Raw genomic sequence first — 13233 nt, 5'->3', positions numbered from 1 at the left:
CTTATTTTGATATTATGTTTATGATATTTTATGTTAGTTATAGTGACTATGTTTAATTCTTAATATACTACTTCTCAAATTAGGATTCACTAATGTATTCTTGGGGCCTGAGAGACATTTTTCCATTAACATAAGACCACATATTATTTAAGACCAAGAGACACTGGATTAGATTATCTTTCTAATTCCATTCCAATCTAAAAAAATGTTGTATTCAATTGCAGTCTACCAATAACTTACAGAGATCAAACTTTAAAAGCACACTTAGAGAAAGCAAACTTCACAAGAGGAGTTATAGTATCTAATTCCAACTATGTTCTACTTGTTTTCCTTTTTTAATTATATGCAATTGAAACTTTTGAGATATCAATAAGCAGTGAACAAAACACAACAAGGCTGTCAAAGTTTCAATTAGCAACAGCCACTATCCTTTCAAATGGTTTAGTAGACTATATATTAACTGTAAGTCAGAAAATCCAGTTTCTTTTTCCAGTTTTGCCTCTGGCTTGAAATGATTGCCCTAATCTTTGTATTATGCTACTCAATGTATAAAATACACAATAAATACTAGGTACTCATGTTATATAATAATAATCAGTACATTTTAAATTTTAATTGATACAGTAACTAGGAAAACAATAAATCTACAAAACTCAAATATTTGCTTTTCTTACTATCAGTGACTACATATAAATTGTAAAAATAATTTCGTTTTTGACTATAATTATGGATTACTTTGATCTAGTTTTTAAAACATTTATGTTTAAATTGGGTTCATCTAATTTACAAATACTTTAATTTTGCAATTAGCACTTAAGATATTTCATTGGTAAAAATCATTGTTTACTGATTAAACATCTAAAAATAAAAACTTACCATTATCCATATATCATAATTCTATAACGATGTAGTAAGCCATATACTCTTAAAGGAATTCCCTATTCATATATTTTAATAATTAAAGCATCTTCACACCAGTAAAGAGAAGTAAAGTGTTTGCAAACTGCGAAGATATTCTGAATTTAAAAGACATGCACCTTCCATTTAAAATATGGCTACTTAATTTTCAATTTAAAAATTAGGAAGAATGAAACTACCTTAAATTATCTTATATATGTCTATGATATAAATTTGAATACAGGTTTTAGGTAAAACTTGCCAGAAAGAGGTGTATAAAATTTTTTCCTGATATGTGGCATCTTAATGAGCATTTTTTTAAAAAAAACATAAGTTTTTAAACAATTCTAAAGCATTTCCAATACCATAGCATAATTTGAATAACTAAAATAAATAATTTTCAAAATTACTTATTAAATTTAAATTATTGACTTTTGAGAGATTCATTTTTAGAACGTGAAGGCTGTGAAAATCTAAGATCAATTCCACAATCAACCAATTCCATAACCTCAAGTCATATAAACAGGGAATGGGAACAGATTCAAATTAAAAAGATTTTTCTTTCGGTTAACGTAGCAAATACAAGCAAAGTTAATTTAGTAGACTCATTCCAAACTTTCTTCCCATAAAAAATTTTTCAGCTTTTACTATTTTAAGATATCTGTTCTAGAAAATTAATTAGACCATTAACTAACAAACAGAAAGTGTAGTCAGAATAAAAAATGAAAAAAAAATTACTTATCACAGTATATGAAAGCATGCACTACATTTCCACAAAGTGTATGCTTTCACATATTGTGATAAGTAATTTATTTTCTTCTGGAATTGGCATGTGGAATTGCACAAGCATTGAAATCAGTTCCAAAAATTACTCTACCTGAACTGTAGAGCTGATTTCCGATGCAAAGCCGCCTGTCAAGGGAGCCTCGTGACTGATTAGCAGTCGCCCTGTTTTGATCACAGACTGAAAGAGAAAAGAAAAACCTGATGTTAAAAAGAATATCTATTTTATGTATATGATGGTAGTTTTAAATCAGTAATAAAAGTTAATTATATACATTCAATAAATAGTGTAAAAATCAGTAATTCAATTGTATGCCAATAAGTTACAATTCGCTTTCGACAGGTCAGTCATCTGATTTTTGAACTGTAAAATTTTTTTCAATATGGTTTATAATCCCAGTAGAAAAGAAAAATAAGATTTGTAATTCCATATATGCAATTAAAAATGCATACCCATTATTGTAAGATACGTTTGTGTTATAAACTGAATTGCTGTATTTCATATTTCAATGTTAATATTTTTCTTCATGTTAAAGAGCGAAAGTTTTTTTTATTCATTTGTTTGCACATAAATAACAATAGCTTTAAGAAATACTGTTTTATGGAAAAGGAAAACACAAAAACAGTATGTGAAAGCTATAGCAAAGGAAAAATTTGGCAGTAAGAAATCCCTGCAAAAGTAAACCTCCTTCGTTAATGTGCTCTAAAATCTGGTTGATGACCACACTCTATTTTAAGGGTAAAATGTCACAAACAATGAGTACGTATTCTCAATGGTTGTTCAATGTGGTTGTCCACACTGTGCATGATACACTCTGTAAAATATTAAATAAAAAAGTATAGCAATGATATCATAGCAGGATGCCAGCTGTGTTGGCAGGTAAAACTATTAAAATCAACAGCAGGTTATTGCTTAAAATACGTTGAAAAATTATCATAGTACCAAAGAGAAATGGCAGTTTTGTCTTTAGATTTCTAACAATTTAACATCACCTTTAATAAAATCTGTTACTATTTCATAAATATAAAATGAAATCTTTCAAGCAAAAATATCTATTGAAATAAAAGATTTCATTCATTCTAGGCAATTATAGTTCAGAATTTAAAAAGTATGCAGCAGTTTCAGCTAGCATATGTTAAACTCCCAGATATGGCCAGTAGCCATGATAAAAATAAGTTACCATATCTACTAGGTAAATAGTGACTTTAGAACATAAAATTTTATGAACACCTTAATGAATACCACTCAAACCCCAGTGAAACGCTAACCTTAGGATATTTGTATTTGGCTTTCTATGACTGTGATTAATTATGCCATTTGTAAGAGTCACAAATTAAATTTCAATGTACCTGTACAAAAATATAAAAAGACAAAAATATTCCACAACCACAAAACAACATATGTATTTTCAAAGTGTTTTCTAAAAGATGTCCTGACTTTAAGAATAAACAATGAAAAAAAAAAGATTTGACAATCAGATCATTCTTTTTTTGTTTTTTTTGAGATGGAGTCTCACTCTGTTGCTCAGGCTGGAGTGCAGTGGCACCATGTCGGCTCACTGCAACCTCCGAATCAGACCATTCTTATAGCTCTGAAACTCAGAACTTGGCCAACATAAAAGTATCTAAGGATGACAGCCAAAATCCATCCAAGCTATCTGGTGCATCTTAAATTTTGAGCAGGTAGAAATAAGAAACTTCTATAAAAATGCTGGTACCCTAAAACCCTACACAACCAAATTGGTCCTTTTTGTATGAGCTCAGGCCTATCTAAAATCAAATGACAACCTTTAGAATAATCCCTGAAAGCAAACAAGCAACCAGGGCAGGTGGCCTATGTATGCTATAGCCTAGGCAGATGGCCACAGAGTGGATGGCAAAATCAAGCACAGATGACCAAAGACAAAAGCTTCCAACATTTGAGGCTGATTCAACATGATTTGTAAGCAGATAAAATTTGGAGCCCTTCTGAGCACTCCTCAGCAGAGGAATGACTAAATAGACCAATATGCATCAACATAGTAGAGTATTATGCAGCCATGAAAAAGACTGAGGACACGTAAAGACAGCCACGACAAATTAACTGGTAAAATGAGCAAGTTGCAGGATGATATAATCTTATATTTTGTAAAAAAACAACCACCACAGCAGTGAGCACACCAAGCAACGTATCTTTTCAACATGTACATCGAGCCAACATGTATAAACAGTCCAGAAACTTTCATTCCAAAATATCAAAAATAGTTTCTCCCGAGCAATGCAGTGAAGGAAGTGTAGGAAAGAGACTTTTACTTTTTGTTTTATGTATGTTTAGATCACTGAAAGTATTCTAGTAAGTCTAAAATAAATAAAAATAAAGGGAAAGCCCTTGAATTAGTGCCAAAGATTTAAAAATACATGTTATTTTGTAGTTATAATCTTCTCAAAAAACATAATAATGTTTTTGTGATATCTTAGGACTAGCTTCAGAAACAAGGGAATCCTGAGATCCAAACTCCAGCGGCAAACAGGCACACTAACAACGCAGGGAGCCAGTCTTCCCATCCCACTCTGTGTGATCTGCTCCAGGTCAGGACCATATCCAGCTCATCACTTGGCTCTCAAAGCCGTTAGATACTTGACAAAATGAGCAATAAACTATTGGCATCAGACAAGTTCAAGTTCTTCAACACCTCTGTATGTGCATTACAAAAATTGTGTGTTCTCAGATGAGGAGTTAGGCTGACAGATATGGAAATAATTCCAGAAATTTCTAAAACACCAAGAACTAGAGGAAAAATACAATAAAAGTAATCACACTTTGAGTTTGTGGAAATTGCCACTTGTCTACAAACAAATGGAACAAAAATAGTGCAGCAAGAAGAGAGGAGTCAGAAGTAACAATCACAATCATAAACAATGATTGTCACAAAAATTGCTATGTGCTAGGCTCTGAGCTGAGTATTTTACATTCAATTACTTCACTTAATTTGGAAAGCACTTATGATTCATTTCTGCTTCTTAAAAATCATTGCCAATGTCTAAAAGTATTAAAATGTATTATGTCAAAATTCTGAAAATGCAAAAATTTAGAAGACTGATACTTTCAGTCACACTCAATTAGCATATACTGAACTGTCTGAAAACAGTTCAATCATTTTGTGAGGTATAGTAGAAATTTGTTATATGCTTTTTATCATTCACAATTTTAACTTGATAAAATTCCTGAAGACTGCTTTTCTATACTACTTTGGAAATTATTAACAATGTTAGTATAGTGAAAATGAGATCATTATAAATCTACAAAACAAGAGAATGTTACTTCTTTCTATTCTGTCTATTTTAATTAGATATTCTGATTAAAGTACATATTTTTGTCCCCTTTAATAGGCTTTTAATGTTCACATATCTAGGCAAAATAATATGTAACTGTCAAGAAATTCCCCTAACCATATTTAGCATTTTGATGTCCTTAGTAAAAATTAATGCAGTATGTTTCAATGGAGATGGCCATTAACCTTTTTAAGATAAATAATTGTAGATACAATGCTAATAATCATTTAAAAAATATTTTCTTCCAAAGAAAATAAATTTTAAAGTTTTTAAATTTTCTTCTGAGATAAATTCATTTCATCACTTGAAACAAATTAAAAGTGTTTAAACAACTTTTCAGGATGAAAGCTGAACCTATCAAAGCCAGGAAAGATCATGTAAGGCTGGATTTGCAAATATCTACTTCTCCAACTTTTTACCACTGAGTACTGTTCCTGGATTCCCGCCTATGGCAGATGGAGCACCAATGAGTTATGGGTGACAAATGGCATCAGGGAGAGCTAAGCCAATTGAAGATCAGGACCCTGAATAACTCCTCTACCATAAAACAAAAGGACTTTGTTCCCTGCAAAGGAACAAAAGATTTGTTCTAAAAGATTTGTCAAAAAAGCATTAAAAACAGTCCTGAAAGGCTCGCAGTTTTCTCACCACTTCAGTTAGTCATTCCGTCCAACAGAGCATTAGTGGCATACTATCACAATAGGAGCAATCAGAATCCCAACTCTGTACACACGGCATTGCCAAAGGCAGATATATCAAGGCATCCCTGTTCTGCTGGAACCCTAAACTTGTTTCTTGTTTGGCCACTCCATGACTTTTCCCCATTACCCATTTTCTTTCTACCCAAATGTCTTTATGAATGACCATAAATTAACCAATGCAGAATGTCTAGCACAGTGCTCTGAACATCGTAGACACTCAAGAAAAGTTAACTAGATAAAAACTCCATTAAAACAAATCGTTTAACTTTATTATGCATGTTCTCTTTTAATTTATTTATGCTATTGCATTCTTAGCACAATCCATTTTTAAGGTAGTTCAGAAGTATACACTTGATCACATCCCAGAATGATTTAATTATGAAGTAGCATGCTCCAAATTGATGGTATTTTAATGTAGTTTTAACAGTAAGATATTTGTGGTAATAAGAGAGCTGCTAAGTTATACTCTGTTAAAATGATTGCACAGACTTTGGCTGCCCAAACATTAGACATATGTTTTAGTGAATATAGCCTTTAAAGATTTTAACACAATCCAACCAGGAAAACTGTTAAGTTGTCATTCTAGGAGAACTGATACAGATAGGCAAACCATAAAGCTTCCATATTCCTGAAAGTACAACATCGACATTTGAAAAGCAAAATATTTATCATCTATCCATATTTTTTATTTTATTTATTCCTCAAAATCTATAGCAAGATTGTTTTCTTACAGACAACTGAACCTTACCTACACCAAGTACAGCAACTATTCTGCCTGCTGATAAGGTTTTAAAAAAAGCAATATTTTGGATAGGCAATTTATAGCCCTTTTAATATTTTCTATCCGAATATAAAGCTAATAAAAAGCAAAAGAAACACCAAAGCTGGTCTGTATCAGTTCCTTCTGAAATCAAGAGAACCTCATATATGTAATGCATACATATAAGTACAACTAATGGTAAAATCATAGCACGTATACTTCATTAATCAAGAACATATTATTTATACAATTTAGAATCATTAAGGATAGAATTTTGATGAACTTCAAATATCAACGCGACTGAATTAGATACATTTTTTGAGATGTTTTCTTGTTTTGTAGCCAAGTGCATGTAACAAGTTAGCCAGAAAAACCTCACAATTAATCACAGGTTAGCAAACATATTAATATATGCCTAGTAATTTGTTAATCAGCATGACCTCCTCCACACATGACTGGACCACTGGCTAGTATTCCGCTGGAGAAATGCCAATGCTAAACAACAACAAAAAAACAGTCCTGAGCTTCAGAGAAAGTTTTGAAAACTCTATTTTGGCAAAGATGTTAGTGAGGGGGTTACACATATTTTAGTATTGTAGGAAAGTGTAAACCAAGAAAAACTAAATTGTCAGGGCTTTATCACCCATGTGGAAAAAGTACAAAAGGGAACAAGCAGAGCACAAAGACAATTACATGAAGAGCTGAAAAATAAGCAAATAATGTTGACAAAGAAATAAAACATTTGGGAAATTTTTGTACATCCTCACTGGTTCATTTTTTCCTCAATGATTTGTATAATCAGAACTGAAATACTGAAGAACCTAAGAAAACTGCTTTTGCAAAATTGAAAGTGGACATCTTTCTGAAAGCTACTTCAAAATATTTCAGATAAACATGTTCCTGTCAGTTAATCGACCTTACCTTTCCAACTTGCTTTCTAATAGTCCCTCTATGCTCCAGGCATGTCAGTCCCCTCACAACTCTGAATGTGATTGATGGTTTTCCGCCTCAGACTTCCTTCCCCACACTGGCAGACATTCTATCCCTCCCTCAAGACCCATCTCATACAACTCTTTCTCCCTGGTCCCCGCAACCAGCTGGGCTTTCCCTTATATTAAACCCCATGGTACCTTTCCTCCTTTTTCTTGTCAGATTGCCTATGTACTAGTAACCATTTCCCAGTAGAATTTCAGGGAGCTGACAATGCAAAATATTATATGAAACCTAAAACCAGGTTACAAGGGCAAGAATCAAGTACAGTAATAAGGTGAAGGCAGCACACACTGCTTCAACTCTCTCTCTTAGGAAGACACACAATTTACCTCATAGCACAGCACTGTATAGATATGTCTAATCCTCCAACCTCACTCTAAATTACAAGTTTGAAGACAGAAACTCTTACTTATAATGCCTACTGAAGAACACAGCACATGGCAAATAGATATTACATTGAGCAAATTATGCCCTTTGTATATTAGTAAAAGATAAACAGCTTAGAAAAGGACGTAAGTATCTTTGTTTCTTTGTTTTGAGGAATTTTTTTTCATGGGCGGGGAGTGGTGGTGGTCTCTATACTATCTGCTTCAGCACTCCAAATCATTCAAGAGCATGGAATTCAGAACTAACAAATATTCTGTACCTAACTAGAATACCTAATACATTGTATATGTGGCCGCTCAATAAATGTTGCTTATATTGATCCCCCCAAAAAGCACACAGACACAGTAATTTACATGAATAACTCTTCAAGACTGGAAGTTTCTGATGCCTTTCATATCTTAGAGGGGACTAGTAATGTTATTAGGATGCTGAAAGAGAAGTCCTAAAACCTAAGCTCTAATCATTCTAATTGTAATAGAGGACTGCCCTGGGCCAACTCTCTCCACCTATTTTTTTCCTACTCCAGACTTGTTTTAGAATAACGAGTTCGCAGTACAATACATGCTTCTGTGTACCTTTTTAAACATGCATGATGGTAACAAATACACAAACACTGAGTTAGTACTGAACACAAGTTTCCTGTTCCTATTGAAAAAAGGTCACAATGGTGGCAAAGGTATTGTACTGGACTAGAGGACATTTATTAGAGATGTAGTTAGACATGGATAAATAGTAAATAAATGCTTTCAAAAGTTTTTTGCCCCATTTCCCTGTCAGCTCAAACATCAAACAAAGCATAACCACCTGTAGGTAGCAACATAATTATTTCTGCCAAAACAATATTTCAAAGATTGAATTAGCTGCTTGTCAGGTTGTTTTTGTATCTTCACTCTTTTCTATCAGTTTTTAAAAACATTTTCATAAACTTATTCCTAATCTCCATCTCAACTCAATCTGTTTCTATGAAGAAAAGAAATTGTAACATGTGATTTGGCTATTAATACTGTTGACTTCCATGTCATAGAATTTTAGAAAACTGTTGAAAAGGTCTACTACAAAGCCAAGTTGTACTTTTGAAACACAATCAGGGTGCTGCATCTTCCACACCTTCTATCCTTAGAAGACTCTTCCTGGCTCTTCCAGGCTTTTTCTTTGGAGTTGGCAATGGCAGGAGGCATTTAGAAGTACCACATAACTAAAGCCTTACTGTAAATATGCTTATGCTCTTCTAATAAATAAAAAAGTGAGAGTTCAAGAGCTACTGCACAGTATTTGGCAAATTTAGAACCTGAACCAACCATAAAGACCATTGTCATTATCATTCCACTATATTTATCCTTTATTAATTCCAGCAGTTTACCTTCATTCAAGTGTTGTTACCATGGTGTTAATACGTATTATATTGTTCCAAGTTTAGCATTCAGGTTATAATTACAAGCTGACTGAAAAATTCCATAAAGATAGTTTTGTTTTCCCTTTTTAATCATTTTTAATTGTACAGTTCTGTGGCATTAAGTACATTCACATTATTACACAACCATCACGACCATCTGTCTCTAGTCCTTATCTATCTTCCCTAGCAAAACTCTGTAGCCATTAAACAATAACTCCTCATTCCCTCTTCTTCCAAGCCCTTGGTGTCATTCTACTTTCTCTATGAATCTGACTGGTTTAGGAACCTTATATAAATGGGTTCATACAATATTTGTCATTTTGTGACTGCCTTATTTCACATTACATAATGTTTTCAAGGTTCATCTATGCTGTATCATGTGCCAAAATTTCCCTCCTTTGAAACAGTAATATCCCACTGTATGTATATATCACATTTTGTTTATACATTTATCTATCAATGGATGCTTAAGTTCCTTTTACCTTCTGGCTACTGTGAGTACTGCTGCAATGAGCATAGATGTACAAATATCTGTTTGAGTCCCTGCTTTCACTTCTTTTGTATATATACCCAGAAGTGGAATTGCTGGGTCATGCCATAATTGTTTAATATTTTCAGAAACAGTCATAGTAATTTCCACAGAGGCTACACCATTTTACATTCCCACCAACAGTGCACAAGAGATGCAATTTCTCCACATCTGTACCAACACTTATTTTCTGTAGTTTTGACAGTAGCCATCCCAATGGGAACGAGGTGGTATCTCATTGTGATTGTGATTTGTATTTCCCTAATAATTAGTGGTGTTGAGCAATTTCCAGGTGCTTAATGGCCACTGGCATATCTTTCTTGGACAAATGTCTATTTGAGTCCTTTCTCCATTTTTAAATCCTCTTGTTTTATGTTTTGTTGTTGATATAGTGTTTCAAAGGTGCTTAATACATCTAATTTCTTAAACTGGTCCCTTTGAGGATTGGAAAGAAAATCTTTTCAGAATATGATATTCCATATGGAAAAATATATAATCAAATCTCAATTGTTTACCATGTCCTCTTTCCTTAAAAAGCATCACGTTCTGGTTTCCTCACCATCCTCCATTCTGAAAGAGACACAGGGAAAAATTTTCCTGACATCATCAATGTCACACATCCTCTGCCAGACTGCTTATCCATGACAGCACTCCTCTCCTGAAAAATCTTCAATGGTAAATCAGCTAATCAGAATCTTAGAGAAAACTTATACATGGTAACAGCACCTATAATTCACTGCTACAGAAACAAAAGAGACAAGTTACACACTAGAAAACCTCTGAGCCTCATAGCTTTGCTCCATATTGTGCCAGTAATTAGGAGATAAATAATGCCAAATAAGAAAATTTGAACATTATATTAGTACAAACCAGGAAATCACTTTCATCATCTTATTTATTACATACAATCTCTCAATTAACTTTTAATGTTGTATAAATTCCAAAGGTCATCAGTTCATATTAAAACAATTTCTTGAACCACATGTGCTAATACTGGGGAAGCAAAGACGAGTTAACTCAGGTCCCTAAAGGGTTGTACTATATATGTTGCCACAATGCCCTAGGGCAAAGCATACCCAAGAAAGAAAGAAATTAATTTAAAGATTATTTTAAGTGATAAGTAACAAGGAAAGGCATGATACTGGTATTAAAAATCAATTTATTTCTGTTAGAAACAAGTCTTTCTAGAATTTTAAATTTCAACTCCTTTGTTCTTTTCTAAAAAAAATTGAAAAATGAATTTTTCTCTTCTTAAAACAACAATTACTAATATCCTCTGCTTTTCAATTCGTAAGTCCCCACTTGGCAAACTTTTCTCAAGTGTTGACAACAGAGGGAAATACTATGTCTGGCCATCATAAGAGTTCTAAAGGGTAGAAACTGACATCATCCCTTGTACTCCCAGCATACCGTGAATAAGAAGAAAGTGACCCTAACCAAAACCAAGATTGTCAGCCAGTTACATTTTACACTGCTGTTTTAAGCACGTATCAAGGGTACAATTTTCCCTGAAGCCAGCTGGTTGTCTACCAAGGTCATGCTTCCCTAAGGAATGATCAAAAGTATAAACACTGCTACACTTCTGTATCACCATGGATAAATGGTCCTATTTTCTAAAACCTGGTCCAATTCTGCTGGAATAAATGAATTTTTGGCCCATTATGAAGCAAAAATTATGTGTAGTTCATAATACATGGGCAAGGCTTAAAATCTTTTGGGTTTTTGGGTATGACTCAAAAAAGTGCTGGAGTAAAACTCAAAGGATATTTCAGCAAAAATTACACATATCTTTTTTAGTGTACATAACTAAGATGGCACAGAGAAAAACAAAATATATAACTTACGTGCTTTCATTAAAACCAAGATAAGAGGGTTTTAATTATGTATTTAAGTTATTAATGTGACAAATGGATTCAGGAAAAGAATTCTTTAGCAGAAATAGTATTATTTTTCCGTAACATATTCATTGATTATTTAATAGAGAAGGTAGGAATACAGAGGAGAAATTTATTGTGTTTTATTCATTTGCTTGTTTTGAGACAAGGTCTCGCTCTGTCACTCCCAATGGAGAGTAGTGGCACAACAGAGGCACAAAAATCTTAAGGTCAACAATTACATTATTGCTAATAGGATATTAGTGAGAAGATACAATAATAATAGTTCTCCAGAAATACAATTTAATATTTAAAAATCAATTTTTATCTAGGTTTAAATCCTTTTGTTCAGGGAAAGAGCTGAGTAATTTTCTTTCCTCATAATGCACAAAAATATCAACAATCCATTCCTATTTGATTTACAATTCTTTATTCTGCAATGCTTTCATTGACAAGGACTATAACAGTAACATGTTTCTGTCTATTATACCAGAAGAAGTGAGATATACTTACAATAGCTTAGGTTGTGAATGACAGCATTTCATTTTTTTAAGGAGTGATCCAAGAAGATTTTGTGCTTGGCTCACCTCATCATAAAAAGTTGATCACTTTGCTATATTGTCTATGAATAAAATAGTTATTATAAAAGAGAAAATACCACTGCTAAACAAAGAAAATGTTCTATTGCTCCATTAATTTTTAAAAATAAGTTTAAAAGTAAGGATAAAGTGGCATTTCACCCATTAATGTCACAAAGTAATTTAAATTTAAATTCTGACAAAGGAATATAGTTAAAATCTTCCTTACATTGCCAAAGGCAATGTAAACTGCCATTAAGTCTTTTGAGAAATATTTTGGGAATATATTTGCCAAAAGCTACTAAATGTTCAAATCCCTGAAATAAGGAATCTCAGTTCTGAGAGTTGATTCTCAGAGGACTCCAAAAGATGTAAAATACTGGACTTCTGGTTTAAAATAGTCATACGTGTGTGCGTGTGTGTTTGTGTGTTACCACGGTCAAAAAAATTCAGAAAAATTTAAGAAACACTGTTTTAGAGCCAGGGCATCATACTAAATACCCAAATACCATATTTGGTCATGGGCAAATTCCACTTAAAAGGACAAAGCACTTTAGAAATACTGCCTTTAAATCCCTTCCACAGCTACCATAGGTTGCATACTGCTTCACTAATTTTGTTTCATCTGTCTAATCTCTGCAGGCCCTTCAGTGTGTGACCCTAGCTCAGTGGCAGAAAAACAAGTGGAAAGCTGGCAGCACAGGAGAAGACCTTACCTGTACAGCAGAGCTTCTACACCAGAGATCAAGCTGGGAACTGCACGCTCTACCCTTTGGGTGGAAACCTGAGGAGATTCCCACAGCAAACAAATTGAGAGCAGAATCAAAGCGAACCCCACCCTCTGGTTATGGGCAAATGAGCCTGTACAAACTGATACTGCCCTATTCAAAGATTAGTAAAGGAAGCAAAACATAGACTAAAGCTAACAGAGCCTACTGAAAAAAAATGCTGAAAATTATCCTGATCACTCAAAAGAAAAGCAGGTCTCTAAGAATAATCTACTTAACATCCAGAAGAAAGTGTTAA

The 13233-nt window shown here is 33.3% G+C and overlaps 1 protein-coding gene across 6 annotated transcripts in view; it reads right to left on the bottom strand.

The window, feature by feature from the left end:
- The window catches only part of BCKDHB (branched chain keto acid dehydrogenase E1 subunit beta), a 253397-nt gene that overhangs the window by 83763 nt on the left and 156401 nt on the right, over nucleotides 1-13233 (bottom strand). For 5 of the 6 annotated variants that reach the window (XM_034962428.3, XM_034962429.3, XM_055113913.2 and 2 more), the window contains exon 9: nucleotides 1775-1861. In XM_034962428.3, the coding sequence (XP_034818319.1) occupies nucleotides 1775-1861 (87 nt within the window). Of the gene's footprint in view, nucleotides 1-1774; nucleotides 1862-10270; nucleotides 10326-13233 lie in introns of those variants that run through there. The other variant, XM_063605391.1, reaches the window with a different exon arrangement.

The sequence above is a fragment of the Pan paniscus genome, chromosome 5 (genome assembly GCF_029289425.2).
Source record: "Pan paniscus chromosome 5, NHGRI_mPanPan1-v2.0_pri, whole genome shotgun sequence".
Lineage (NCBI taxonomy): Eukaryota > Metazoa > Chordata > Mammalia > Primates > Hominidae > Pan > Pan paniscus.
This window is presented reverse-complemented; position numbering and strand designations above follow the sequence as displayed.